General features: G+C 58.0%; 1 protein-coding gene across 1 annotated transcript; it reads right to left on the bottom strand.

Moving 5' to 3' along the window:
• Nucleotides 1–175: 175 nt before the first annotated feature.
• On the bottom strand, nt 176–25,038 carry FGD5 (FYVE, RhoGEF and PH domain containing 5). The gene is made up of 5 exons (XM_045534131.1): nt 24,911–25,038; nt 18,657–21,234; nt 2,245–2,380; nt 1,260–1,318; nt 176–1,156 (listed from the first exon to the last, which is right to left on the bottom strand). The coding sequence occupies exons 1-5, from the start codon at nt 24,921–24,923 to the stop codon at nt 1,093–1,095; spliced, it is 2,850 nt and encodes a 949-aa protein (XP_045390087.1). The 5' UTR covers nt 24,924–25,038; the 3' UTR covers nt 176–1,092.

Genomic DNA, 25,038 nt, shown 5'->3' with positions numbered 1-25,038 from the left:
GGCTCTGTCACCCGGGCTAGAGTGCCGTGGCGTCAGCCTCGCTCACAGCAACCTCAACCTCCTGGGCTCCAGCAATCCTCCTGCCTCAGCCTCCCGAGTCGCTGGGACTACAGGCATGCGCCACCACGCCCGGCTCATTTTTTTTTTCTATATATTTTTACTTGTCCGGCTAATTTCTTCCTATTTTTAGTAGAGACGGGGTCTCAGGCGGGGTCTCAGGTGGCCCATAAAGCTCCAAAAGCAGAGAGCGGCTGAGAGGACACGGCAGGGAGGTCTGGCTTAGCCCTGGGGACCCGCCGAGGACGCAACGCCACCCCGAGACAACAGGGACGTGCTCCGGGCGGCCGACACAGCACGTGCAAAGGCCCTGGGGCAGGCGAGCCGCGGAGAAGTTGAGCGTGCACCTTGCAAGAAATGCACAGGATTGGGACCGACGGATGCTGGGGGACAGGCCCGGGGTCTGGGGGGGGGACCCGCCCTACGGGGTCCCCTGCTGCCCCCGCCAGGGCTCCCCGAGTCCCGGCTTGGAAAGCAAACAGGAGCCCTGGTCTCCCTGGAGAGGTGCCCGTGTGTGACCGGGGCGAAGTCCCTTCCTCTGCAAAGACCCCAGTTTCCCCGTCTGCAAAACGGGGCTACGAGCGCCATCTCTGTACCCGGCAAGCAGCCCGGGGAAGGTGACCGACACGTAGCGACAGGTGACGTTTCACAGGTGACCGATTCCGCGTGAGCTGTGGGTGCCGGGGGGCCTCAGGTGGCCGGCTCACGCCCCACGTCCCCTCGCTTGCCCAGTCTCGGAGGGGCCCTCTTCCCTCCCCGCTCCCTGTGACTCAGCCCCCGAATGTCACCTCCTCAGGGAATGCCCAGGGCCACCCCTCCTGCCTCTCTCAGCTAGACGGCTGAGGACACCTCAGATCCTTCCAGAACCTTCCGTCCACGCCCCCATCCCCCGCCGCTGCAAGCTCAGGGCCACCCGGCCTTGGAGAACGTGCACGAGGAGACAGCCTTCCCCAAAACGCCTCTGCGAATGACAGTCACCTCTGTCCCCTCACTGCTTTCCCGCCTCTTATATATCCCGGCCTCGTCCAAGGACAATTAGCTTGGGGACAATTCAAATGACGAACTCACCAGGCGCAGGTGCTGCAGCATCTCCACGTACCTGCGGAGGGAAAGAGGGTTGACCCTGCGTTGGTGCCCGTCCCGCATAAACCCGGGAAGGGGTGACACTTTGTCTGCGAGCTCAAGCCACCCGGGGGACTCACGCTTTCTCCGACGACAGCAGCTCCTGAACAATGACGAGGGCTCTGGACTGTCCTTCCGCCTGCGGGACCAAACGGAGCCATCAAGAGTTGGGGACAGGCCGGGCGCGGCGGCTCACGCCTGTCACCCCAGCACTCGGGGAGGCCGAGGCGGGAGGATCGCTCGAGGTCAGGCGTTGACGTGTCCAGACGAGGCCACCAAGCGTCCGGAGGCCGTCCCTTGGTGCTCAGCACCTCTAGGACCTTCAAAATGTCACTTGACGTCTCTGGGACCTTCCTTGGCTCCATGGGTGGCATTTAACCCAGACTTGGCCGGAGCCCGGACGTGCGTGTGAGCCCCGCCCGTCCGAATGCTGTGTGACCCGGGGCAGGTTCCTTAACCTCTCTGAACCTGTGTCCCCCCAACCGTCACACGCATAACGGCGCTGACTTTGAAGTTGTCCTCAGGGGACAAAGAGAGAACCAACGTGGGCGTGAGCGGGACCGTGCCAGGCAGACACTCCGGCACCTGGAGAGGGACAGGCGAGGACGCGTGAGGAAGGGACAAGGGACGGGGACACACGGGCGCGGAGGAGCGGCCGGCGGGAACAGACACGGCTGAGGCAGCGGCAGGAAAAAGAAGAGGGGCCGCTGCGAGGAACCCCCTCGTCGGGGCTGTCCCCAGCCCTCGGGAAGTGTCACTTGCATGAAATGCAAAAAAGCATCGTCCACACGGACAAACGGGTTTTTTCCGTGCCTCCTGGCATCGAACGCCGGGAGCAATTTCTGACCCCTCAGAAGGGGCCTAGAGAACGGCACAGCAACGTCACCGAACGGCTGTTGTCACCGTCAACGCCGTCCCAAGGCAGGACCCGGGTGGGCTGTGCTGCCTTAAGCCACAGTCCCGGCGGCCGAGTGACCCCCGCCCAGCTGCGGGCCACACAGACGGGCACGTGACGTCCGCATGCCACCAGCCCCTCCCCGGGGGGTGGGGGGGACGGTGACCTACCTTGGGGGTGAGGCTGGCGTCTCTCGGGACACTGTCATCCTCCTCCTCTGAGCTTCTCTGCTCCTCGTCCGACGTCACGTCCCCTTTCGCGGCTGCCACCAAGACGGGACACACCTTGTAGGGCTCCGTGTAGGTGCTGGGTGAGAGCAACGGAGAGAGACGGGGGTTAGAGCTTCTTGTCCGGCGACGTGACACCACGCCGGGGGTGTCATCCGTGTCACACGGCTGAAGGGGAACACGTCCGAGCCAGCCCCCAGCCCCCACCGGACTGGCCAAGCTCGTCGCTGCCCCAGGGCCTTGGCACGTGCTGTGCCAGACTCGTTTCAAAGGCAAGAGATGTTCGAGCCGATCGCTCCGGGGTCTGAACCGGCTTGTCCAGGCGGCAGGGCTTGTCCTCAAGGTCACCTGTGTCCCCTGACCCCGAATCAGGGTTTTGTGACGTGGTGGACAGAACCGGGGACCTGCCTTCCGGGCCATCGGCTCGATCATTCGTGCACAAGACGATTCCTGTTCTCACCTGCTTCGCAGGGGCCGCCAGGGTCACCGCTCACGCAGGTGTGACAACCTCGCACCTGTACCCCCGTGGCGATGACGCCGCGGTGCCACCAATTAACCGCATCACAAACGCCTGCCTTCGACGCCCACTTATTGATCGCCGGCTGTATACCGAGCGCTGGATAAAACACCGGCGAACACAGCACCCGCTGCCCCGGTCCTCACCCGCGAACAACCCGTGTACGATCCCAGACTGGGACCCCCGTAGAGACGGCTCCAGCCCCGTCACGGCGGCCACCCTGCTGCCAGCCGGTCCCTCCCCACGGCAGAGTGACCGTGCTCCGCCTCTCCCGCTCAAGAACCTTCAATGGCTCCCTATTGCCGCTGGCAACGCAGGGCCGCCGACGTCTCTTTAGACGCAAAATCTGATCTTGTCACATCCTGTTCCCACATGGATTCCTGTCCTCTGGGAAGGCCGGGACGAGATGCTGGCATGGCCGACGGGTGGATGGGAGGAAGGAGCGAAGGGAATGTCACTTCTGCATTGCCCGGGGCCACCTACAGCCCAGCGCTGAGGCAGGCAGGCTGGGGACAGCGGCATCGGGCCCCGGGCCAGGCAGAGGAACTGTGGCCGGGCTTGGGGACACGGGAGCCCGCCCCGGATCTGCCTCTGAACGAACGATCACAGATGCCAGATCTATCTGGGAACAGATGTCCCCAAAGGGCCACACAGAGCAGGGACGAGGTGGCCTCGCCCTGCCTGAGCTTCCCGTGACGTGGGAGTCCCGACCCAGGACTCCAGGCTGAGCTGCGACCCCGACCCGCGCCCCAGGGGGCTCCGCTTCCGGCGCCACCTCTTTGCAAACCAGTTACTTTGTTGCGCTTTTGTGGCAAACGATGCATTTAAAAATGCAACAGCCCAGACACGCCCGTGGACCCAGAGAGAACCTTCTCCAGGTTTCGCGGAGGATGCTGGGGCCTCCCCTGGCCTCGCGGGACCACCCTGCACCTGTGTCACTCGTCACCACCCCGGGGGGGGGGGGCCGCCAGCTCCGTCTGCGGAGCCTCAGTTGCTCCACGGAGCTCAGAACCAGGCCCGGGGACGTGACTGTGTAGACCGGTGCCATGCAGCCCTCCCTGGTTACCTGTGCCCGGACCCCAGCCCAGAGAGGAGGGTGCAGCCGGGCCTTTTCTAGAATGTTCTAGGAGGCAGGAACGGAGGCCCGGCTGCCTCCCTGGCCAATCCCAGCCCACCCTGGCTGCCCCCAGCAGATGGACCGACCCCGTCTGCTCCAAACCCGACCTTGATCATCACATGATCACAAACACGCCTCTCTCTGCGCTTGGTCCCATTTTGCAGACATGAAAATAGAGGCACAGTTGCCTGGGTTGTGCATCAAAGGACGTGGCTAGTCGGGTCTAGGTTGTGCTTCGTTTTTGTTATTATTATTATTATTATTTTGAGGCAGAGTCTGGCTCTGTCGCCCGGGCCAGAGTGCCGTGGCGTCAGCCTCGCTCACAGCAGCCTCAACTTCCTGGGCTCAAGCGATCCTCCTGCCTCAGCCTCCTGAGTCGCTGGGACGACAGGCACGCGCCACCACGCCCGGCTCATTTTTCTATATATATTTTTAGCTGTCCGGCTAATTTCTTTCTATTTTTAGTAGAGACGGGGTCTCGCTACATTGCCCAGGCTGGTCTCGAACTCCTGACCTCGAGCGATCCTCCCGCCTCGGCCTCCGATTTCTGTTTTTCCCAACGTTCCCATCTGAAACAGCAGTGACGATCCGACAGGCGCGGACCCTACAGACGACTAATTGACATCCTGCGACAGACGCCCACACACGACAGCTCAGAAGCCGCAAGAATGGAATTCCTGGGCATTATTTCAACCGTTTAAACGACCAGTGGGGTCTTTCCGGGAAATTCTGGGCACGTGGTCACTACAGGGGAAACAGAGTCCCAGCACTCACCGCGTTCTCCGGGGCACGGGGGGGGGACAGTCACACGCTGGGAGAACAGGCAAAAGGGTCAGTATCGTACGTTTAGTGACCTCACTGTGGCACCAGACGCAGAGGAACCACCGTGCAAGCTCAAGCCAGTGACAGCACGTGTTTGTCATCTGCAAAGCGCGGGCACAATAACGACGTAGATTCATTGCGGGATTCCACGAGAACATGGCGGGAAAACCAGCCACCGCCCGGCGCACAGTAGGTCCTTTCTGGGCCGGCCCGGAAGAGCTTGCAGGAGGGCCAGGCTCTGTCCCCTCCCCCGGCCCCAGACTGGTTTCCCAGCAGCCGTCTGAGTCCCCTTGTCCTTTAAGAGCATCATAAATCCAAGCTGCCCAGAGCTCGTCACCTTAAACGACCCTGCAAACGAGCCCGGTCCCTGCAAGGTCACGTGCACCCTCGGCGGGGGCGGAGGGACAAGCACTGTGTGACCCGGCCCGGCGCTGTCCAGCTGTGACTGTTTAATTCCACTGTATGTCACACTCCCTGGGAGCCACAACCCCGAACGCAGCCAAACGCCGCCTGACGACTCATTAAAAAGCCACGTTTTCCTCCCCCGCCACCCGGGGACTCTCTCTTGGCCCCAAATTCCGCGCTCGCGATGTGTGTGACCGAGGTCAACCAGCAGCGGTGGCAGCTGCTCTGAGTCAGGCGGGAGGGGACAGGGGGATTCGGGGACTGAGCTTTCGGGGGGCTGGAAAGTTTGAGACGGGGCAGACGGGCTGGCGGCCGTATGCCAATGAGCAGAAGAGCAGGACTGGCGGGGGGACGGTCCCGGATTCACCGCTAACCCACCGGGCTACGGGACTGTCCCCACGGGCCTCAGTTTCCCCATCTGTAAAATGGGTCGAAGCACAAACCATCCAAAGACAGGAAGCTGAGCTTGGAGACCGGGCTGCGTGCACCCCACAGCTTGTGGGGGGGGGTGTCCCCAGCTCTGCCATCAGCGTGTCCCCTGACATCTGAAGTGACACTCCAACTCGTCCCTCCCGGAGACAACGCCTCACGCACCCAGGGTCAGCCCAGGGAGCGACCCGCGTGGGTTTCCGGAAACACAATCCAAGGAGAGGCTTTTGTGCCGTCTCCGGGAAGGTGGCATTTTGGCACCCGGCTGCCGGAGGCCACCATATTTGCTCCCCAAAGTCTCCAGACCTGGGTTCCAGTCCCGCGTCCCCCGTGGGTCGCCTGCGTGACACCGAGTGGCCTCCCTCCCCATGAGTCCCGGGAAGACAGGACTCACGGGCTTGCTGGACCTTTCTGTGTCCACGCGACCGACCGGCACATAGTAGGTGCACAGCGACCGGCGCATAGTGACCAGCACATGGTAGGTGCGCAGAGGCCAGCACATAGGAGGTGCACAGCAACCAGTGCATAGTAGGTGTGTGGTGACTTGTGCACAGTAGGTGCACATGGACCAGCGCATAGTAGGTGTGCAGTGACTTGCACATAGTAGGTGCACGTGGACCAGCACATAATAGGTGTGCAGTGACTTGCACATAGCAGGTGCACAGTGATTGGCACATAGTAGGTGCACGTGGACTGGCGCATAGTAGGTGCACAGTGATTGCCACATAGTAGGTGCATGTGGACCGGCACACAGTAGGTGTGCAGTGACTTGCACATAGTAGCTGCACAGTGATTGGCACATAGTAGGTGTGCAGTGACTTGCACATAGTAGGTGCAGTGATTGGCACATAGTAGGTGCACAGTGATTGGCACATGGTAGGTGTGCAGTGACTTGCACGTAGTAGGTGCAGTGATTGGCACATAGTAGGTGCACGTGGACCAGCACATAGTAGGTGTGCAGTGACTTGCACGTAGTGGGTGCACAGTGATTGGCACATAGTAGGTGCACAGTGATTGGCACATAGTAGGTGCACGTGGACCGGCACATAGTGGGTGTGCAGTGACCAGCACATACTCGGTGCACAGCAACCGGCGCATAGTAGGTGCACAGTGACTAGCGCCTAGTAGGTGAGCAGCAACCAGCACATAGTAGGCACGCAGGGACTGCCGCATAGTAGGTGCACAGTGACTTGCGCATATTTGGGGCACGGTGACCGGCACGTAGTACGTGCACGGTGACCAGCACATAGTAGGTGCGCATGGACCGATGCACAGTAGGTACACAGTGACTTGCGCATAGTAGGTGCATGGCGACCAGCACATAGTAGGTGCGCGGCGACCAGCACATAGTAGGTGCGCATGGACCGATGCACAGTAGGTACACAGTGACTTGCGCATAGTAAGTGCACGGGGACCGACGCATAGTAGGTGCGCAGCAAACGCACTGACCGATTGTCCCCGGCTTCTCTGTCCCGTCCCAGCTCATTGACCTGACTGTCCCCCGGCCCCTCCCCCCGGCCCCTCGGCTCCAGGTCTGCACCCAGGACACGGCGATCGGCACTTGTCCCCAAGGTGCTCGGCGCCTTGGGCTGAACCGCCCTCTCCGGACGCCACCACCGCCGGGCACCCGGGGACAACGCGGGGGCTGGGGGTTCGCAGCCAACACTGTGACGCGGCGATTGCACCCCACGCCCGAAGCCACCAGGAGCTGCGAGCGGGTGGCCCGCAGTTTGCACGTGTCGGGGGCTGAAAAGCGACCCCCTGTCCCACCTCCTGCCTTGCACACGAACACGGCCACTAACAGTCGCGACGGGAGACGGGACACCCGCGGTTTTTCGTGTCACCGCGCGGCCAGGGGCTTCACGAATCCCTCCCAAACCCCCTGCGTCCTGCCGGGATTAATGTCCCTACAGAAAGAGAACAGGCACAGATGGGGGACGCAGGTGACAATCGGAGCTGCCCCTCCACCCACCCGAGGCGCCACGGAGTCCCTGGGCTGCCCGATGCAGCCTGTGTCCCCGTCTGGCACGGGGGATACAGAGGTGACGGTGACACCCCTCCGTCTGCGAGTGGAAAGGCAGGACGGGCAGGGCGGCCGGTGGCACTAGCAGCAGCCCCAAAAATGTCCCCTCGGCCAGCGTGTGTCCATGCGGGAGGGACCAGAGGAGGAAGATCGGGGCTGAGGTGGAAGGTGGAGGGGACACAGTCAAAGAGGTGGCAGGGGACATGCCCGGGGACGTTTATGCAAAGGCACAGAGCGGAGAAAGGTCACCCCCAGCTTGCAGGGGCCCCGGACGAGGCAGGGTCCCCAAGTGCAGCCGGGGGGGAAGGTTTCATTCTGGGTCAGGACGGAGCAGTCACGGTCCCCGGAACCTTCCCTGGACACATCGTGGAACAGCAAACGGAGGTTGACCAGGACAGGAGAGACGAGGACGCCGGCCGTGGTGCAGGTGGGGGAAACTGAGGCACGACGCCCTCCGTCGATCCCAGGGGACAGAGCGGAGAGGACCGAGGCTGGGCGGGGCTGGCCTGGCCCTCTGTCCCTTGCCTTTCCCGACCCGGACAGGGTGCTGGGTGACAGCACTGTCACCCGCTTACCAGGGAAGAGGGGCTGTCAGCTGTCCCGGGTGCCCGGAGGCTTTCGGGGTGTGGCAGTTTTGGAGGGAAGAGGCTTGGGGACAGGCCGGGTTGCCTGGGAACACGGGGACCCGCCCTGGGTCCCCCCCAGAGCCCAGACCTGTCTCCGGGGCTCACGGTGGCCTCCCACGCCTTGTCCTGCATTTCCTGTAAACACGACACTTCCCTCCCTCCCTCCCCGGGGGACACACCCTGCAGGCCACACAGCCAGGCACACAATGGCTGGCACGGGGACTCCCAGAGAAACACCGCCCTTTGCCCTTGGCCCTTTGCCCTTTGCCAGAGCCGGACTGGCCAACGCCCCGGAGCCACAGATGGGTAAACTGAGGCTCAGAGAGGAGGGGAGGCGTGTGCCCTGCCTCGGTCACCTATCTCTGCACCCTGGCACCGTAGACACGGGCCACAGCACGCGGAGCTCCAGAGGGAAGGACACAGCTAAGGAGCCAACCGGGTGGCCTCGGGCAAGTTGTCTGTGCCTCAGTTTCCTCATCTGTAAAATGGGGACAATAACAGCACTGACCTTACTAGGTCGTGGTGACGATTTACTGAGTGGACTCATATTAAGTGCCGCTCTGTGGCCCCAGCTAGAGGGCCGTGGCATCGTCACAGCTCACTGCAACCTCAGCCTCCTGACCTCGAGCGATCCTCCCGCCTCGGCCTCCCCAGGGTGCTGGGGTGACAGGCGTGGGCCACCCGGCGCCCGGCCTATTCGAATTCGAGAAACGCTACGGTCGGAAGAGGGCGGGGGACGCGAGTTCCAATCCCAGCTCCTCTAGCTGGGCGACCCTGGGCAAGCCACTTCTCCCTTGTGGGCCTCAGTTTCCCCACCTGAGACGGGAATCGCTTCTTTCCAACCCGGAGGGCTGCAGCGGTGACAACCAAAAGTCCCCTGGACGAGACCCAAGGAGCCCGGTGTTGCAGCTGCCAGACCTGCGCTTTGCCTACAGGATGCCCCGGATGGGGAGAGGCTGGCTGTGACCTCCTTAGCGGTGGGGACACGGGGGACCCAGCAGGTCCCCCATCGGGGGCTGCCTGGCGTCCAGATGTGACACCCGCCGCGGGGTCCCCAGGGCGGAGGGCCGCCTGCAGCCGGAACGGAGGGAGCCCGGTGCCCGATTTCAAGGCTGAAAGGAAAAGATCCTGGTGACAAGGGCATCAGCCTCAGGACCTGGCTCCCTCCTCTTGCACCCGAACCCCACTTTTGGCAAACGCACAGGACCCTCTCCGAGCCGCACAGTCCCCTGGGGGGGGTCCCCAAGTCCCCCGGGTCCCCGTGCAATCCAGCCATTTATGGAGACCCCGTGCCGTGTGCCAAATACCGTGCCAAGTGCACGACGGGGACCACTGCTTTCATGCAGAGCCACGGTCCGAAAACAAAACAATAAAGTCAATCCAGCAAAATGTCAAACGCGAGAGAGAAAAATTTTAATTTTGATGATTTTTTTTTTTTTTTTTGTGAAGAACTAGCAAGCGTTCGGCGTTGAGGATTTTCAAAATGAAGAACGAGAAACGGCCGGGCGCGGTGGCTCACGCCTGTCACCCCGGCATGCTGGGAGGCCGAGGCGGGAGGATCGCGCGAGGTCAGGAGGTCGAGACCAGCCTGGGCAATGTAGCGAGACCCCGTCTCTACTGAAAAATAGAAATTAGCCGGACAACTAAAAATATATATAGAAAAAATGAGCCGGGCGTGGTGGCGCATGCCTGTCGTCCCAGCTACTCGGGAGGCCGAGGCAGGAGGATCGCTGGAGCCCAGGAGGTTGAGGCTGCTGTGAGTGAGGCTGACGCCACGGCACTGTAGCCCGGGTGACAGAGTGACACTCTGTCCCCCAAAAAAAAAAAAAAAAAGAACGAGGAACACAAGACCCCACTGGATCAATATGACAAATACTTAAAAATATCCGGGAAAGGGGATTCGAGTGTTCACAAGCCCGGGATGTCACAGGGGGGCTCGGGTGGGGGTTAGACACTTGTGCCTGGGCTCTGCTGACCCCGGATTGAGGAGGTGACACTGGCAAGTTCCTGGTCCCCAATGATGTCACTTGCAGTCCCCCAGGCAGTTGGCCACATATATATTCAGGGGCTGCAGGACGAGGCTGCGGTTTGGGGATCTGAAGGCTAAGGAGAAGCTCTCCGTGGACTCCCAGCAGCATTTGCTGGAAGGTTCTGGCCGGGAGCACCACCGAGTTGCTCTGAGGACAGCTTGGCGTCTCTACACGAGGACGCAAAACTGCAGCCGCCCAGGCCGGGACAAAAGCACAGCCTGGACTTCACCCTCTGGGCCAGCGCTGGGCCGGGCGGAGACAGATGCCAAACATCTGGATTTCAGCAGCCACCCGCGTCATCCCTGGGAAGAGAGGGCTGAGGAAGTCAGGGGCTGGGACCCCGGGGACAGTTGGAGAGCAGACAGGGGACAGGGGGGGACTTCTAAGCTCCCAGGAACACGCAGTCATGATGGAGTGACAAGGGTCCTGCGGGCAGCAGGCAGCAGAGGGCTGTCCTGGGGACAGGCCCCCCCCTCCATGCAACTGTCTGGTGACAGCCTTCCTTTCCCGAGGGGTGGCACCGCTCAGAGCCCCTCCCCGACCGTGTCCTTTCTAGGTAAGAACTGAAAGGACAATTGTCAGTTAAATCCATGCCCTCAGGGAGGTGACTTTTCCTGTTATCTTGTCTGAAATCTTATCCTTAAAAAATAATAAAATAAAATAAAACCTGCTCCTTAATGAAGCCCGTTCATCTCTTTCTTCTCTCCAGGAATCCCTCCTGTGGCTCAGAATCTTTTTTTTTTTTTTTTTTTTTGAGACAGAGTCTGGCTCTGTCACCCGGGCTAGAGTGCCATGGCGTCAGTGGCTAACGCCTGTCATCCTAGCACTTGGGAGGCCGAGGCGGGAGGATCGCTCCAGGTCAGGAGTTCGAGACCAGCCTGGGCAACATCGCGAGACCCCGTCTCCACTAAAAATAGAAAGAAATGAGCTGGACAACTAAAAATATGTATATAAAAATGAGCCGGGCGTGGTGGCGCATGCCTGTAGTCCCAGCTACTCGGGAGGCTGAGGCAGGAGGATCGCTTGAGCCCAGGAGGCTGAGGCTGCTGTGAGCGAGGCTGATCCCACGGCACTCTAGCCCGGGCGACAGAGCGAGACTCTGCGTCAAAAAAAAAAAAAATGAAAAAAAAATAAAAATGAAAAAAAAAAAAAATGAAAAAAAAATAAAAATGAAAAAAATAAAATAAAATAAAAATAAAATAAAAAAATAAAATAAAATAAAATAAAATAAAATAAAATAAAATAAAATAAAATAAAATAAAATAAAAACTGGAACTCAGGAAACAGCGTTACAATACCAAATCCTCGCCTTCTAGGCTGGGGTCGCACGTATGATTTTCTCTGCAAAAGCCGCCCCGTCGCAACGGAAAGCGTGTCTTGTTTTCTTCATTAAAATCCTGCAAGACCCAGCCTGAAATTTCAAGTTCTCGGGGTCACGTCTTGACCTTGGAGAAACTTCCCCTCGGGCTGTTATCCAGGGCCGTCAACCAAGCCCGACAGCAGGGACAGAATGGCTTTGTTTACATGGAGACGGGCCACAGCGTCCCAAAAAAAACAATCCGGACTTGAGACCTTCGTCCCGCGGGAAAACAGCCAAAGGTCCCGGCGGCTGCTCCAAGTCCGGAAAACACCACAGATCCGAATTCCCCGACCCGAGGCTTCGTCGGGACATTCTCAGGGAACCAAAGGGGACACATTAATTCATTACTCAGAAATCGTTAATGAGTTTTTTGTCCCGTTGACCTAGAGTCTCATAAACACGGGTAATAAACTTCCCCGGAGCTGTTCCCGAGTGTAGCCGGGCGGAGTAAGGAAATATTAACCTTTTGCATAATATCATCCTTTTGTCACCGCACTGGCGAGTGCTGTTATTTCTCCGAGCATTTTTTTTTTTTTTTTTTTTAACGTCACTCCCCGGCCATGTGGATCTGAGCAACGGGACAGTCACTGCCAGCCGTCCAACTCCGCGAACACATGATAAGGACATTTCCATCCTGAAGATTCACGCCCCACCGTGCATCCTTAATGTGACACCTGGCGGGTCACAGTTCTAGCTAAGATGCTCTTACGAGGGTGAACCACAAAGAGGGAAGAACCCTCCCTACATGTGTCATTCGGTCCTACCTCCATTCACTATTACCGGCTTACAAGTTACGTCACCACTCTGAACCTCTGTCTCCTCTTCTATTTAAAACAAAACAAGGGATGGTCAGCAAATTCAACGCAATGATGCACACAAAGTGACGAGGAACCTCACAGCTTACTTGAGAGCATCAGGAGTAAAAACTGCCTGGTTTAATTCACTATTACTGGCTTACAAGTTACGTCACCATTCTGAACCTCTGTCTCCTCTTCTATTAAAGAAAACAAAAAAACAAAAAACCGGATGTTCAGCAAATTCAACGCAATGATGCACAGAAAGTGAGAAGGAACCTCAGAGACTGACTGAGGCCGTCGGTACCGAAAACTGCCTGGGTGTAAATTCCGGTTCACTTGGGTGACCTTGGCCCCTTAAGTTAACCTCTTTCCAGATTTGCTGGGTATAGATTAAAAAAAAAATATGTCTCGACATGTCAGGGTGGGTTTTTTTTTTTTTTTTTTCAGACAGAGTCTCGCTCTGTCACCCGGGCTAGAGTGCCGTGGTGTCAGCCTCGCTCACAGCAGCCTCAGACTCCTGGGCTCCAGCGATTCTCCTGCCTCGGCCTCCCGAGTAGCTGGGACGACAGGCATGCGCCACCACGCCCGGCTCATTTTTGCTATATATTTTTAGCTGTCCAGCTAATTTCTTTCTATTTTTAGTAGAGACAGGGTCTCGCTACATTGCCCAGGCTGGTCTCGAACTCCTGACCTCGAGCGATCCTCCCGCCTCGGCCTCCCCGAGTGCTGGGGTGACAGGCGTGAGCCACCGCGCCCGGCTGAAGGTGGTTTTAAGATTAACTCGGTATATATAAAGGGGCTAAGACAGCGCCTGGCATACAGTAGGAGCTTAATAAAGCCACACCCGCAGCCGGGTCTACGTGCCTCAGCTCCCGGCAGCGAAGTACGAGAGTGATAAGTCATATTTTGGGGAACCGAGCAAAGCCCTTGTACAGACATGATCCCTCACGCTAGCTCAGCGGTGAGGAGACCACTGTACCCATTTGTACAGATGAGGAAACTGAGGCTCAGACCGGAGGAGACGCTCCGCAGCTCACTCCGCTCCTGCTATGCCCACACCAAACGCCATCCAGCACTGAGTGAACCCCAACACTGGAAAGTTCCAGAATAGCCAGAGCCCTGGGTCATTCCGCACCGAGTCCCCGCGCTACCGCCATGGCTGGAAGTGCCACCAAACGACAGGGACTGCAGAACTTAGGTCCCTCCCCTGCCTTTGCACAAACCCCAGACCTCCAGCCTCGGGACACAGGGCTTTCGTCTCTGCTGTTCCCTCTGCCTGCAACGCCTTTCCCGCTGAGAACGTGCGACCGTCCCCGACGTCTCCCTCAAATGCCACCACCCAGAGACGCCGTCGCCGACCGCCCTGTCCAAAACGTCCCTCCCACCGGCCACTTTCTGGCACGTGGCTCTTTTTTTTTTTTTTTTACCTCTTTTGCACAAACTGGAATCATCGTGTTTACGACTCAGTTTATGTCTGCATTTCTGCAACCGCGTATGAATTCTGCCAGCGTAAGGACCCGTCTGTCTGTCCCTGCTGTACCCAAACCTCAGAGGGCGGCACCTGGCATGTGACAAGTAGGTCTCTTCCGAAGGAACGCACGAAACATCGACACGACTTTTCCCTTTCTTTGGCTGCAGCCGGTGGCTGATAGGCTTGTTCCCATTTCGCAGATGGGGACAACTGAGGCCCGGACCCCTCGAGGCCTTATCCAGACTCAGGCCAGAACAAAGACCCCGCCCCTCCTCTGCCAGCTGCTTCAGACGACCCGAAGGTGACATTTCACCCCGAGGACTCGCCCAACCAGACTGCCTTCTATTAGCGAGAATTATTTTCAGGAAACCCTGATTTTTTTTTTTTTTTTTTTTTGAAAATAAAACCACGCTGTGATCAACGCTTCATCAAGATGTCCTCTACATTCCCAGCTCTGCAAATTAAAAAATAAAAATAAAAAAATAAAAAAAAATAAAAAAATAAAAAAAAATAAAAAAATAAAAAAATAAATTAAAAAAAAAAAATGAAAAGATAAAAAAAAAAAAATAGTCAGGGGGCGGGGAGGGGGTCATCCTGTCACGCTTGTAAAATGTTGCAAGAAGTGTGTTCCCGGACACGATTTCCTTATTAGGGTCCTTTGCCTGGAAATTTTTTTTTTTTTATTGCATCTAATTAAAAATGATGGCTCCGAGAAACAGCTGCAGACGGGCGTTCTTGGAAGGCGGAAAATTAAAAACTGAGGCTTCTCATCAGTCACCTGCGTTTCCAGGTGACGCTTCTGAGGTCGTAATGATTTTGATGGCATTTCTAGGTCCTTCCAAGGAAGCGTGATGGAAGCTCGGCGTGAGTTCATTTGTCAGAAATATAAGAAGGTTCTAGACCTACGGGCAGATACAAAGATACCAGTGGACGCCAGAGCTGGGATATGCCAAAAATCCGGCTACACAGCTCTCTGCACCATCAGAATTAGTCGGAAGGAAGCTTCCGGGTAGCTCCGCGCGGAGGATTTATAGCCGAGGCTGCAAATCACCTTTGTCTTACGACGATGACATTATTTGTTGCTACAGGACTGTGTGCGGTTGTAAAAAAATAAATAAATAAAAGTCAGGGAATCGCTTCAGCAAAGTTCTAAGGCTGCTGGCGGTGTACACTGGTGGGGACAGAACGAAGGGGACCCTCGGGCTAGATTCTGGGCTGCATTTTTTGTTGTTGTTGAGATGGGGTCTTGCTGTGTTGCCCCGGCTAGAGTGCAATGGCGTCATCATAGCTCACAGCAACCTCAGCCTCCCGGGCTCCAGCGATCCTCCTGCCTCAGCCTCCCGAGTAGCTGGGACGACAGGCACGCGCCACCACGCCCAGCTCTTTTTCTACATATATTTTTAGTTGTGCAACTAATTTCTTTCTATTTTTTAGTAGAGAGGGGGTCTCGCTACATTGCCCAGGCTGGTCTCGACTTCCTGACCTCGAGCGATCCTCCCGCCTCGGCCTCCCAGAGTGCTGGGGTGACAGGCGTGAGCCACCGCACCCGGCCACACCCTTTCTTAAATGTCGATACTTTAAATAGAAAATGGACTTCAGTGGATAAAAAAAAAAACAAAAAACTTGGACTTAAACAGCATTGAATCACACCGCGCTGAGCGAGAGTTCCTCCCTTCCCTGTCCTTCTAGATCCTTCTGATTACGCCAAGCAGACAGTCACGTGGCACCAGGATGTCCCAACACCTCTCCCTGCTTAGCAGAGAGGCCCGGCCTCCAAGTCACAACCTCCGAGCCCGACTTCACCCGCGTTATTTTATTTTTCTGTGTCTTATTTTCACCGTTGCCTTCTATTTCTGCCAACTGACACTGTCTGCCATTGTCCCACGGTGACAAAAAGTCTCCTTTGCATTTTAAGTAAAAAAGATGGACTGATTTAAGGAGAAATAACGAACAAATCGTAGGATCTGCCGTCCACCACGAAAGGACACAGCACCGCTGCGACCTCACCGTCTTGCAGATGAACCTACTGTGCACAGCCCTGCCTTTCCGAGTTTGGGGACCTGGGGCTTGGAGGTTTCCTCATGGCCCCGTCCCGCCCCTCTGTCAGGGCTCCTGCTGCTTAGTTTGGCTTCCCCGTCCCCATCTCCCCAGGGAAGCAGGGTATGGGGACAGGACAAGTGGCCGGAGGAGGAAGGAGTCCCCTCCCCAGACTCCCATCCGGTCCGACCGCAAGCACCCCGTGCATGCGTCTCAGATCGGCCTGGCCCTCCCTTTAATCCACAAAGCACCCCATTCGGGGACAGGAGCAGGGCCCCCAACCCCGGCGGCAGTCCCTTGCACGGCTCAGTGTGTCTCAAACCTCCCCTGCGTAGACCTGTCCCCAGCCCGGAGCGGGGATTTTTTTTCTCTCCCATTTGCTCCCATCTTTTGCACGCAGGAAAGCGCAAGAAAAGTTCGCTCCCTGACTGTCATCCAAGAGGGTCCTGCGTGGGAGTTTCGTCCCAGCAGAGTGAGGCAACCAGGCTTTGCAAATCCAAAATCTGACGGTTCCGGATCCTACAACCCCTGGGCTACGCGGTCCAGACCCAGCGGCATCAGCATTTTCTCGGGTATTTCACTCCCTTGCTATCGCGTGAGTCCGGACAAAGCGATCTTTCTTCGCACAAAGTATAAAATCCAAGCAACACGTCCTTTGCGTACAGTCGAGCAGGCTGCGCACTGCACAAGCCCAGGGACATCGTATATGAAACCGAAAGGTCAGGGAGTGACCCCGGAATCACACAGAGAAAAAAAAGAGCTGCTTTGAGGAGGTATTAGAGGGGGATAGTGTTTGCCTCAATCACAAACAAAAACCTTTCTAAATTTTAAATTTCTTTCTTTTTTTTTTTTTTTTTTGAGACAGAGTCTGGCTCTGTCGCCCGGGCTAGAGTGCCGTGGCGTCAGCCTCGCTCACAGCAGCCTCAACCTCCTGGGCTCAAGCGATCCTCCTGCCTCAGCCTCCCGAGTAGCTGGGACGACAGGCATGCGCCACCACGCCCGCCTAATTTTTTAAATATATTTTTAGCTGTCCAGGTAATTTCTTTCTATTTTTAGTAGAGACGGGGTCCCGCTACATTGCTCAGGCTGGCCTCAAACTCCTGCCCTCGAGCGATCCTGCCGCCTCGGCCTCCCAGAGCGCTGGGCTGACGAGGAAAAACTTTCTAATCACCAGAGTACCCAGCAACAGAGGAGACGGTCCCGAGAGGGGGTGAGCTCCCCGTGGCTCGAGGATTTAAGACCCCGACTGGGTAACTACCTGGTAAAGGTGCAGGTCTGGACACGCGTCCTCGGAGGGCTCCTCCAGCAGGGAGAGTTTATTGTTTTCGGAGCTGGGTCCTGTTTTCACGAGTGTGGCACTCAGCCAAGGGCTGTCCCAGCAAACCCGGCTGATTGTCACGCAGGCAACGAGCTCTCGGGCTCCGCCTCTCTGCTCTTCCTGTCTGCAAATCAAACTCGATGTCCCCCCCAGGGCAGGGTGGTATTTACCTTGGCTCTGACAAACAAAATCTCTTCATCCTACAAACACCGAACCAACAGCCTCACCCAGACCACGGAGCAGGGAGAAGCCGGCGGCGGAACCACCTAGAATATTCCAGAACAAACCGTGCAAACACTTCCCAGCAGTGAGACGCCGGCGACAGCTAATGCTAATCACCAATCATCGTTATTTATTCAGGACCGCGGGGCCCCAAGGAATCCCCGGCAGCCACAGCTGTGCAAGCCTGGTTTGAGTTCCTGCACCCGGGCAGAAACAATCAGATAATTCGCTTTCGAATCCCAACCGGGTTTGGGGCTTTGCATTAATTCCGATCAGGTGTCCCCAAACAGTGTAAACAGTCGCGGTCGAATTGCATCCTCTTTAAGCTGCACCCACGAGCTCCAAGGGGACAGCAAGAGTTTGCAATTATCCCGTTGGGATGATCAATTAACGGGCATCCAGGCTTGAGCAGGTGGGCGTCCGAAAAGCCCCCACTACTGATCAATAACGTCAATGTTTCGCTGTCACGTCCAAAGTGAATTAGCCACAAAAAAAAAAAAATTTAAAAAAAAAAAATTAAAAAAAAAATTTAAAAAAAATTAAAAAAAAATTAAAAAAAAAATTTAAAAAAATTTAAAAAAAAATTTAAAAAAAAAATTAAAAAAAAAAATTAAAAAAAAAAAAATCAGGCCGGGCGCGGTGGCTCACGCCTGTCATCCCAGCACTCTGGGAGGCTGAGGCGGGAGGATCGCTCGAGGTCAGGAGTTGGAGGCCAGCCTGGGCAACAGAGCAAGACCCCATCTCTACTAAAAATAGACAGAAATTAGCTGGACAGCTAAAAATATGTATAGAAAAAATGAGCCGGGCGTGGTGGCACATGCCTGTCGTCCCAGCTACTTGGGAGGCTGAGGCGGGAGGATCGCTTGAGCCCAGGAGGTTGAGGCTGCTGTGAGCGAGGCTGACGCCACGGCACTCTAGCCCGGGCGACAGAGCCAGACTCTGTCTCAAAAAAAAAAAAAAAAATAGACGCTTCCGCACAGAACGTCTGTTGATTTTCTTACATTTGCCACGAGGCAGCACGAACCCATTTCTCAGATGAGGCCAACTGAGGCCGAAAGAGGTCAAGCCGCTCGCCCCGACCCACATCCCCGGGAACAAACAGAGGCCGAGGCTCCAAAGCGACCCCCCCCCACCCCGTGACCCCCGAAGCCACCTCCCCGCGGGGGACAGCCCCACGGTACCTTTCGGCGTCCCGCCCTGCGCCCTGCCGTCTCCCCTCGAAGGCGTTGAAGCTGCTCATGTCCACGTAGCCGTCGTTCTCGGCGGCCGCGGCCAGCGCCCGGCTCTGGTCTTCGAACACCTTCGCGAACGTCCCCGTCGCCGTCCCCGGCCGCCGGGGCGGGATCTGGATGTTCTCGTAGTCCGAGCTCAGGGCCGGAATGTTCTCGTAGTCGGACGACGTGTCCGCGTTGGGGAAGGAGATGGAGCGGGGCTTGGTGAGCGGCAGGGGCAGGAGGGGTGGCCGCGGGCGGTCCTCGAACGACTCCACGCGGGACACCGTGCGGCCGAAGGGGACCCCCTTCCTCTTGGCGTCCCTGGAGAAGATGAGGGACGAAGGGGACTCGCTGGCCCGGAGCTTCCCGGTCCGGACCCTGAGCTGGGGCGAGTCGCCGAGGCTGCGACGGTCGATTTCCAGAAGCCAGGACGGCCCGTGGGAGCTGGATTCCGAGGACGACCTCGAGGACGACACGGTGACATCCACGTGGACTTTGCTCTCCGTCCTCCTCTTGAAGGTCATCGCCAGGAAGCGCTTGAACGACGACTTCTTCTTCTTGGGCTGCCTGTCCGCGGGGTCCCCGTCGAGCAGCAGGGACGGGGAGCTCTTGGTGACGGGCCTCTTGGTGACACACGCCAGGTCGAAGGGTGGCGGGATGTCGGCCACCGAGGAGGGCGTGGAGGTGCCGCTGGACGGAAGGTGGTTCCTCTGGGAGAAGCTTCCGGAAGACCCGATGACACACGGCAGGGACAGGTTGTCCTCGTGCCTCTTGAGCCTGGGCTCGTCCGAGCGGGTCCCCTCGGGCTCGCGGTACAGGGACACGGGGACTTCGCGACCTTCCACCGAGAACGACCGCGGGTACAGCGTGAAGGCTCTGGGCTTCGCGGGCAGGGCCCTGCCGGCTTCTAGAAGCTTCCCGTCCAGCGGCGACAGCGGCTTTCCCGCCTCCTCGGTGGCCCCGGGGACGCCGGTGGCGGCCGAGCCCGCGTCTGGTCCCGATTCTTCGGGGACGGTTTCGGGGACCTGGCCGGCCACCTTCGCAGAGGGGGACCGGGCCCTGGCGACCGGGCCCTTCCTGTCACCGGGGGCCGGGCCACCCTCGGTGTCATAGTTGGTTACTTCCGTCGGGTCCCCTGCGGCGGGGCCAGCCCCACATGTCACCGGGCCGAGTCCCAGCACGTAGGGGTCAATGAGGGTGTCGTCCAGGGCACCTTCGTCCTCCTCCTCCTCTTCCTCCGGCGTGAGCACCGCGGTGACGGGGACATCGGGACTGTCCCCAGCTCCGTCCTGCTGCCCACGTGCAGCTCCGGCCCCGGGGACCTCCCAGTCCTGCTCCGATGACGACACGGAGCCCTTCGCCGGCCCAGAGAGAGAACAGTTGTCACCGCAGAACGAGGTGCTCTCGGTGGGCAGCAACGCGTAGGGACTTCCCGCCAGGGACGTCCCCAAGTCATCGAGACAGTCGCTCTCGAAGGGAACAATGTGGCCGCTGTCCTCGCCGGGCTCCTCGCACACGGGGTCCTCGTCATCCCGAGGGTCCCCGGCTGCTTCTTCCTGGTGGCTTTGATCATCGTGGCCGGGCGGTTCGTCCCCGGAGACCTCGTCCCCACCGGCCGTGGTGGCTTCACGGTCCTCTGAGATTTCCGGGTCACCCGCAGCCACCTCTGTGTCCCGGACGCCCGGGGCCACCTCCCCGCTCTCGGGGGGCTCCACGCTGGTCCCTGCAATGTCCCGTCCGGCATCCTCGGTGGCCCTGTCGGTATCCACACTGTCCTCTGTCCCAGCTGCTTCGCTTGTGTCACCGTGGCTTTTCTCACCGTCCTCCTCTGCCTCCCGGGGGCTGTCGGGGGACCCGGGCTCCTCCCCGGGGACAGCTGGCTCCTCCGCGTCCACCTGTGTCAGGACGACATCGCTCCAAAAGACCCCGTCTCCGTCCCCGTCCTCCAAGTCGTGTCCCTCCGCCGGCTTCCCGTCCTCCTCACTTGGGGACGCCGGCTGCCCCGTCCCCATGTCCCGGTCACAGCCGTCCTCCCCGTTTTCAGGAGCGTGGTCTACGGCTTCGTCAGCCTCCCCAGGCGGCGTCCCTGCAGCCTCTGGGACATCCGAGTCCTCGCCGGGTCCTGCCCCGTCCGTGTGACACTTGTCACCTTCCTCCTCATGCTCCTCTTCCTCCTCCCGGGAGGCGTCCGGAGTCACCGTGTCCGCGCTCCTTGGGCTCCCGGGGACCGCGATGTAGTCCTCATCCGTCTCGGACTCAGAGCACTCCGGGGTGGCCCGGTGGCCCCCGGGGAGCCCCCCGTCCCCGCAGGGCAGCCGACCGTTGCTGTACCTGCCGAAGCTGTCACCCGTGTGCCCGCTGCCCCTCCACTCGCCGGGGCCGGCCAGCCTGGGCTTGGGGGCGATGGGCGGCTTCGGGCCCCTGAACATCGAGGTCGGGCTGGGGACACTATCAAGCCTGGGGGACGAAGGGAACTTGGGGACCGTCCCCGGCGTGAGCGGACTGGTGGTCTTGGGCTTGGGAGCGAGAGGCGGTTTTGGTGAATCTAAGGGACAAAAAGAGACAAAAGGAGGAGAAAAAAGAAAAAAAAAGTACAATTAATTCTATTTCCAATCAGGGTCACCAACATACCATCCTCAAGGGACACCAGAGATGGGTCCCCGAACCCTCAGAGTCCCCTGAGCTGCCCCTAAAGATTTCATCTGGGCTGGGCGCGGTGGCTCCCGCCTGTCACCCCAGCTCTCTGGGAGGCCGAGGCGGGAGGATCGCTCGAGGTCAGGAGTTCGAGACCAGCCTGGGCAATGTAGCAAGACCCCGTCTCTACTAAAAATAGAAAGAAATGAGCCGGACAACTAAAAATATATATAAAAAAAAATGAGCCGGGCGTGGTGGCGCATGCCTGTGGTCCCAGCTACTCGGGAGGCTGAGGCAGGAGGATCGCTGGAGCCCAGGAGTCTGAGGCTGCTGTGAGCGAGGCTGATGCCACGGCACTCTAGCCCGGGCGACAGAGCCAGACTCTATCTCAAAAAAAAAAAAAAAAAAAGATTAAAAAAAAAAAAAGATAGAAAAAAAAAAATAAGAAGGGTTCCTTCGAGGAGCACTGGATAGGGAGTCAGGAGCTCTGGTCTCTACTCCTCGCTCTGCCGTTAACCGGAGCTGTCACCTTGGCCAAGTCCTTTGCCCTTTCTGAGCCTCAGTTTCCCCATCTGTAGGGTGAGAGGACTGGACACAACAGCCAGCCCGGTTTGCTCTGGCCGACGGCGACCTTTTACACTCATGGCTTTTCTTACGATGTCGTCCGTCACCCCGGTCTTCGGTCCCCAAGTCTGTCCCGGCTGCAGTTCGCTATCCTCCCCCCCGGGAACGCTCATAACCATATGCTGCAGGAGTAATTACCTTCTAATTGCATCTTAATTTAATTTTGATTCCAGGCTGCCTGCGACGTCCAAGCCAAGCCTGATGAGTTCTAACGAGGCCGCTGCGAAGCCGGCCCGGTGATCCGCGACAGTGCACCGACCGGGCCACGGCGTCGGACGCAGCGCGCAGGCCTGGGCTCCAGTCCCCGCTCTGCCGTGCGCTGGCTGTGTGACTTGTGTCACTTTGCCGTTTCCTTCTTGGTAAAATCATGAGCTAGACAATCTGTCTTTCCATCTTTTTTTTTTTTTTTGAGACAGGGTCTTGCTCTGTTGTCCCGGCTAGAGTGCCATGGCGTCAGCCTCGCTCACAGCAGCCTCAGACTCCTGGGCTCAAGCGATCCTCCTGCCTCAGCCTCCCGAGTAGGTGGGACTACAGGCATGTGCCACCACGGGCAGCTAATTTTTTCTATATATATTTTTTATTTGTCCAGATAATTTTTATTTCTATATATATATATTTTTTTTTTAGCAGAGACGGGGTCTCGCTCAGGCTGGTCTCGAACTCCCGACCTCGAGCGATCCTCCCGCCTCGGCCTCCCAGAGTGCTGGGATGACAGGCGGGAGCCACCGCGCCCGGCCTGTGTTTCCATCTTGTCTCAGCCCCTCCATAAAAATCTCTGTGCCTCAGTTTCCCCATCCCTAAAATGGGGACAGGAATAGCACTCACCTATGAGGTTACCGTGAAAACGAAATAAATCAACGCAAGGAAAACAATCAAAAGCAGTACCTGATTTATAGTAAGTCCCCAACAAATATCAGCTACTATTTGTGGGTGACTTACGTGACAGACGCTATTCTAGGCACCTTGATATGTTTTATTCTTTTTCATCTGAAGAAACTCAATGACAACATGCTATTATCCGCATTTTTCAGATAAAGAAACGGAGGCACAGAGAGGTTAAGCAACCCGTTGAAGGTCACACAGCGAAGTCGATGATGATTCCGAGATCGGTCCCCTGGAGCCTGGGAACCATTGTTACGCCACGTGATCAGGAAATTCAGACCCTGCCTGGCGCCCAGAAATCCTCCCCGCCGTCACTGCTGCAAAAAGAAACCAGGTTTACCCCGGGGACAAATCCCAGGACGGCTACACTCGGGAATGGCCACCGTTAGGATTTCCTGGGCCCGAACCTGCCTCTCCCGTTTATTCTAACTCGCTCGATCTCATTTGATTCCGATTGTTCCAGAAGGGAGGGCTTGGCCCTGCCTCAAATGCAGGAAAAACGTCGGAAACTGGAAACGCTCTCCCCATTGTTATAAAGCGAGTTTTACTGGGCGGGTAGGAAAAAGCCAGCCCAGCTCTGCCCAGGCCCCGCCAGCACAGGCAGGGGACAACCTTTTTCCTCGGGGACCCTGTGCCAGCCGCGTCCACTCCCACAAAGTGGCACCTCTGCTCCTCCTGCCCCCCAATTCTGTGACCCCACACTCACTCAGTTGCCTACATGCCCAGCAAGAACATGGCCCCTGGAGACACAGGGAGGTGGCGGCCACATATCCAAGTCCTTTGTTGGACCCCTACCGTCCAGCGCCTCCTGCCTGTACCTCACTTCTAAGACAATGACATTTTTTGTTTCCATTAAAAAGATTTTTAATTCTCCACTCCCACTGCTCCACTTGGCCGGCCTTAAAAAAAAAAAAAAAAAATTGTAAAGAAAAAAAAATTTTTTAAGAAAAAAAAAATTTTTTAAGAAAAAAAAAATGTTTTTAAAGAAAAAAAAAATTTTTTTAAAGAAAAAAAAAAAAAAACCACCCACGTTCCCCACCCCACCCCCAACTCCAGCAGGATATGGTTCCAAGGGAGGCAACATGGTGGCTTCCTGTTTCTTTAGGGACATGCGTGTTTTGGAGGACGGCTTTGGCCCAGGGTGTTGGTCGCCGGGGAGAGGGGCTTTGCCTGGTACCAAAATTTACAAGAACGACAAAAAAAGGAGAGCGCCCATTGCTCCTTGGCACACCAATGAAGTCAGCTGGCATTTGTTCCCCTTGCAAACTCTGGGCTTTGCGGGAACTTTCCACCCTGCCCATGGATGGGACTGGGAATCCCGGGGACGGACACGGGGTGGGGGGGGGGGGTGGCAGGCCACCTCCCATCTGCGAGTCACCCTGTCCCAATCTGGGAAATGGCCCTGCTCTGCAAGGATCGCTGAGATGCCTTCGGGGACCCAGCCTGATGTCACGGAATCCCTGGATTGACACGCGCTGGGGCGCAGGGCGTGGGGCGCGCGGCTGGCCTCGCAAAAGAGCGTCGCCTTGGCATGGGGTCCCCAGGCCTGGGCGCTTTCGGAGAGGGGACAGCTATGGGGGAGGGGGGGGGGGGGAGAATGATATAATTCAGGGCTTTTCAGTTTTATCTAGAGAGCGAGCTCCAAGCCTCCGGGCAGGCGTCGCCTTGAGGCACCCCGGGGACCCCGGTGTCGGGGAGGACTCTGGGGGGGTCCCCACGGAGCGAGATGGGGACCTTCCCGGGGACCACGAGGAGCGGACGATGGGGGGGGACCAAGGGCTTCCTGGCGCGCGACCGTGTCGCTTTTGCAGCACCGCGGTGGGACACGCGCGCACGGCCAGGGCGCGGCCACCCCACGGCTCCGGGAGTGTCCCCAACCGGCGCGGCCACCAGCCCCCGCCCCGCTCGCCCCGGTTCTCAGCCTGCGCTGCCTGGGGACCCGCGGGGACAGCCCTGCTCCAGCCGAGCCCGAGCAGCGCGCCCCGCCAGCGCCAAACCCGGAGCAGCCGGTGGGGACCCCCTTGTCGCACGCGCGCGCGTGTCCCCGGGGCGCCTCGGGGGTGTCGCGCGGAGCCTCCTACCTGCCCTGCGCATCTTCCGGCGCGCGGAGCCCGGGGCCACCCGTCGGGGTCCGATCGCGGGGCCACGCGTCGCCTCACTCCACGGTGGCCCCGCGGGGCCCGCGTGTCCCCTGCCCACCCGTCCCCGG

The sequence above is a fragment of the Lemur catta genome, chromosome 21, assembly GCF_020740605.2.
Source record: "Lemur catta isolate mLemCat1 chromosome 21, mLemCat1.pri, whole genome shotgun sequence".
Lineage (NCBI taxonomy): Eukaryota > Metazoa > Chordata > Mammalia > Primates > Lemuridae > Lemur > Lemur catta.
This window is presented reverse-complemented; position numbering and strand designations above follow the sequence as displayed.

What these genes read in the sequence shown, in the direction of transcription:
- FGD5 (XM_045534131.1), bottom strand. An exon ending in ACGCCAGCCTCACCCCCAAG is followed by an intron (nt 1,319 to 2,244) that starts GTAGGTCACCGT and finishes TTGGTCCCGCAG; the next exon opens with GCGGAAGGACAGTCCAGAGC. An exon ending in CTGCTGTCGTCGGAGAAAGC is followed by an intron (nt 1,157 to 1,259) that starts GTGAGTCCCCCG and finishes TTCCCTCCGCAG; the next exon opens with GTACGTGGAGATGCTGCAGC.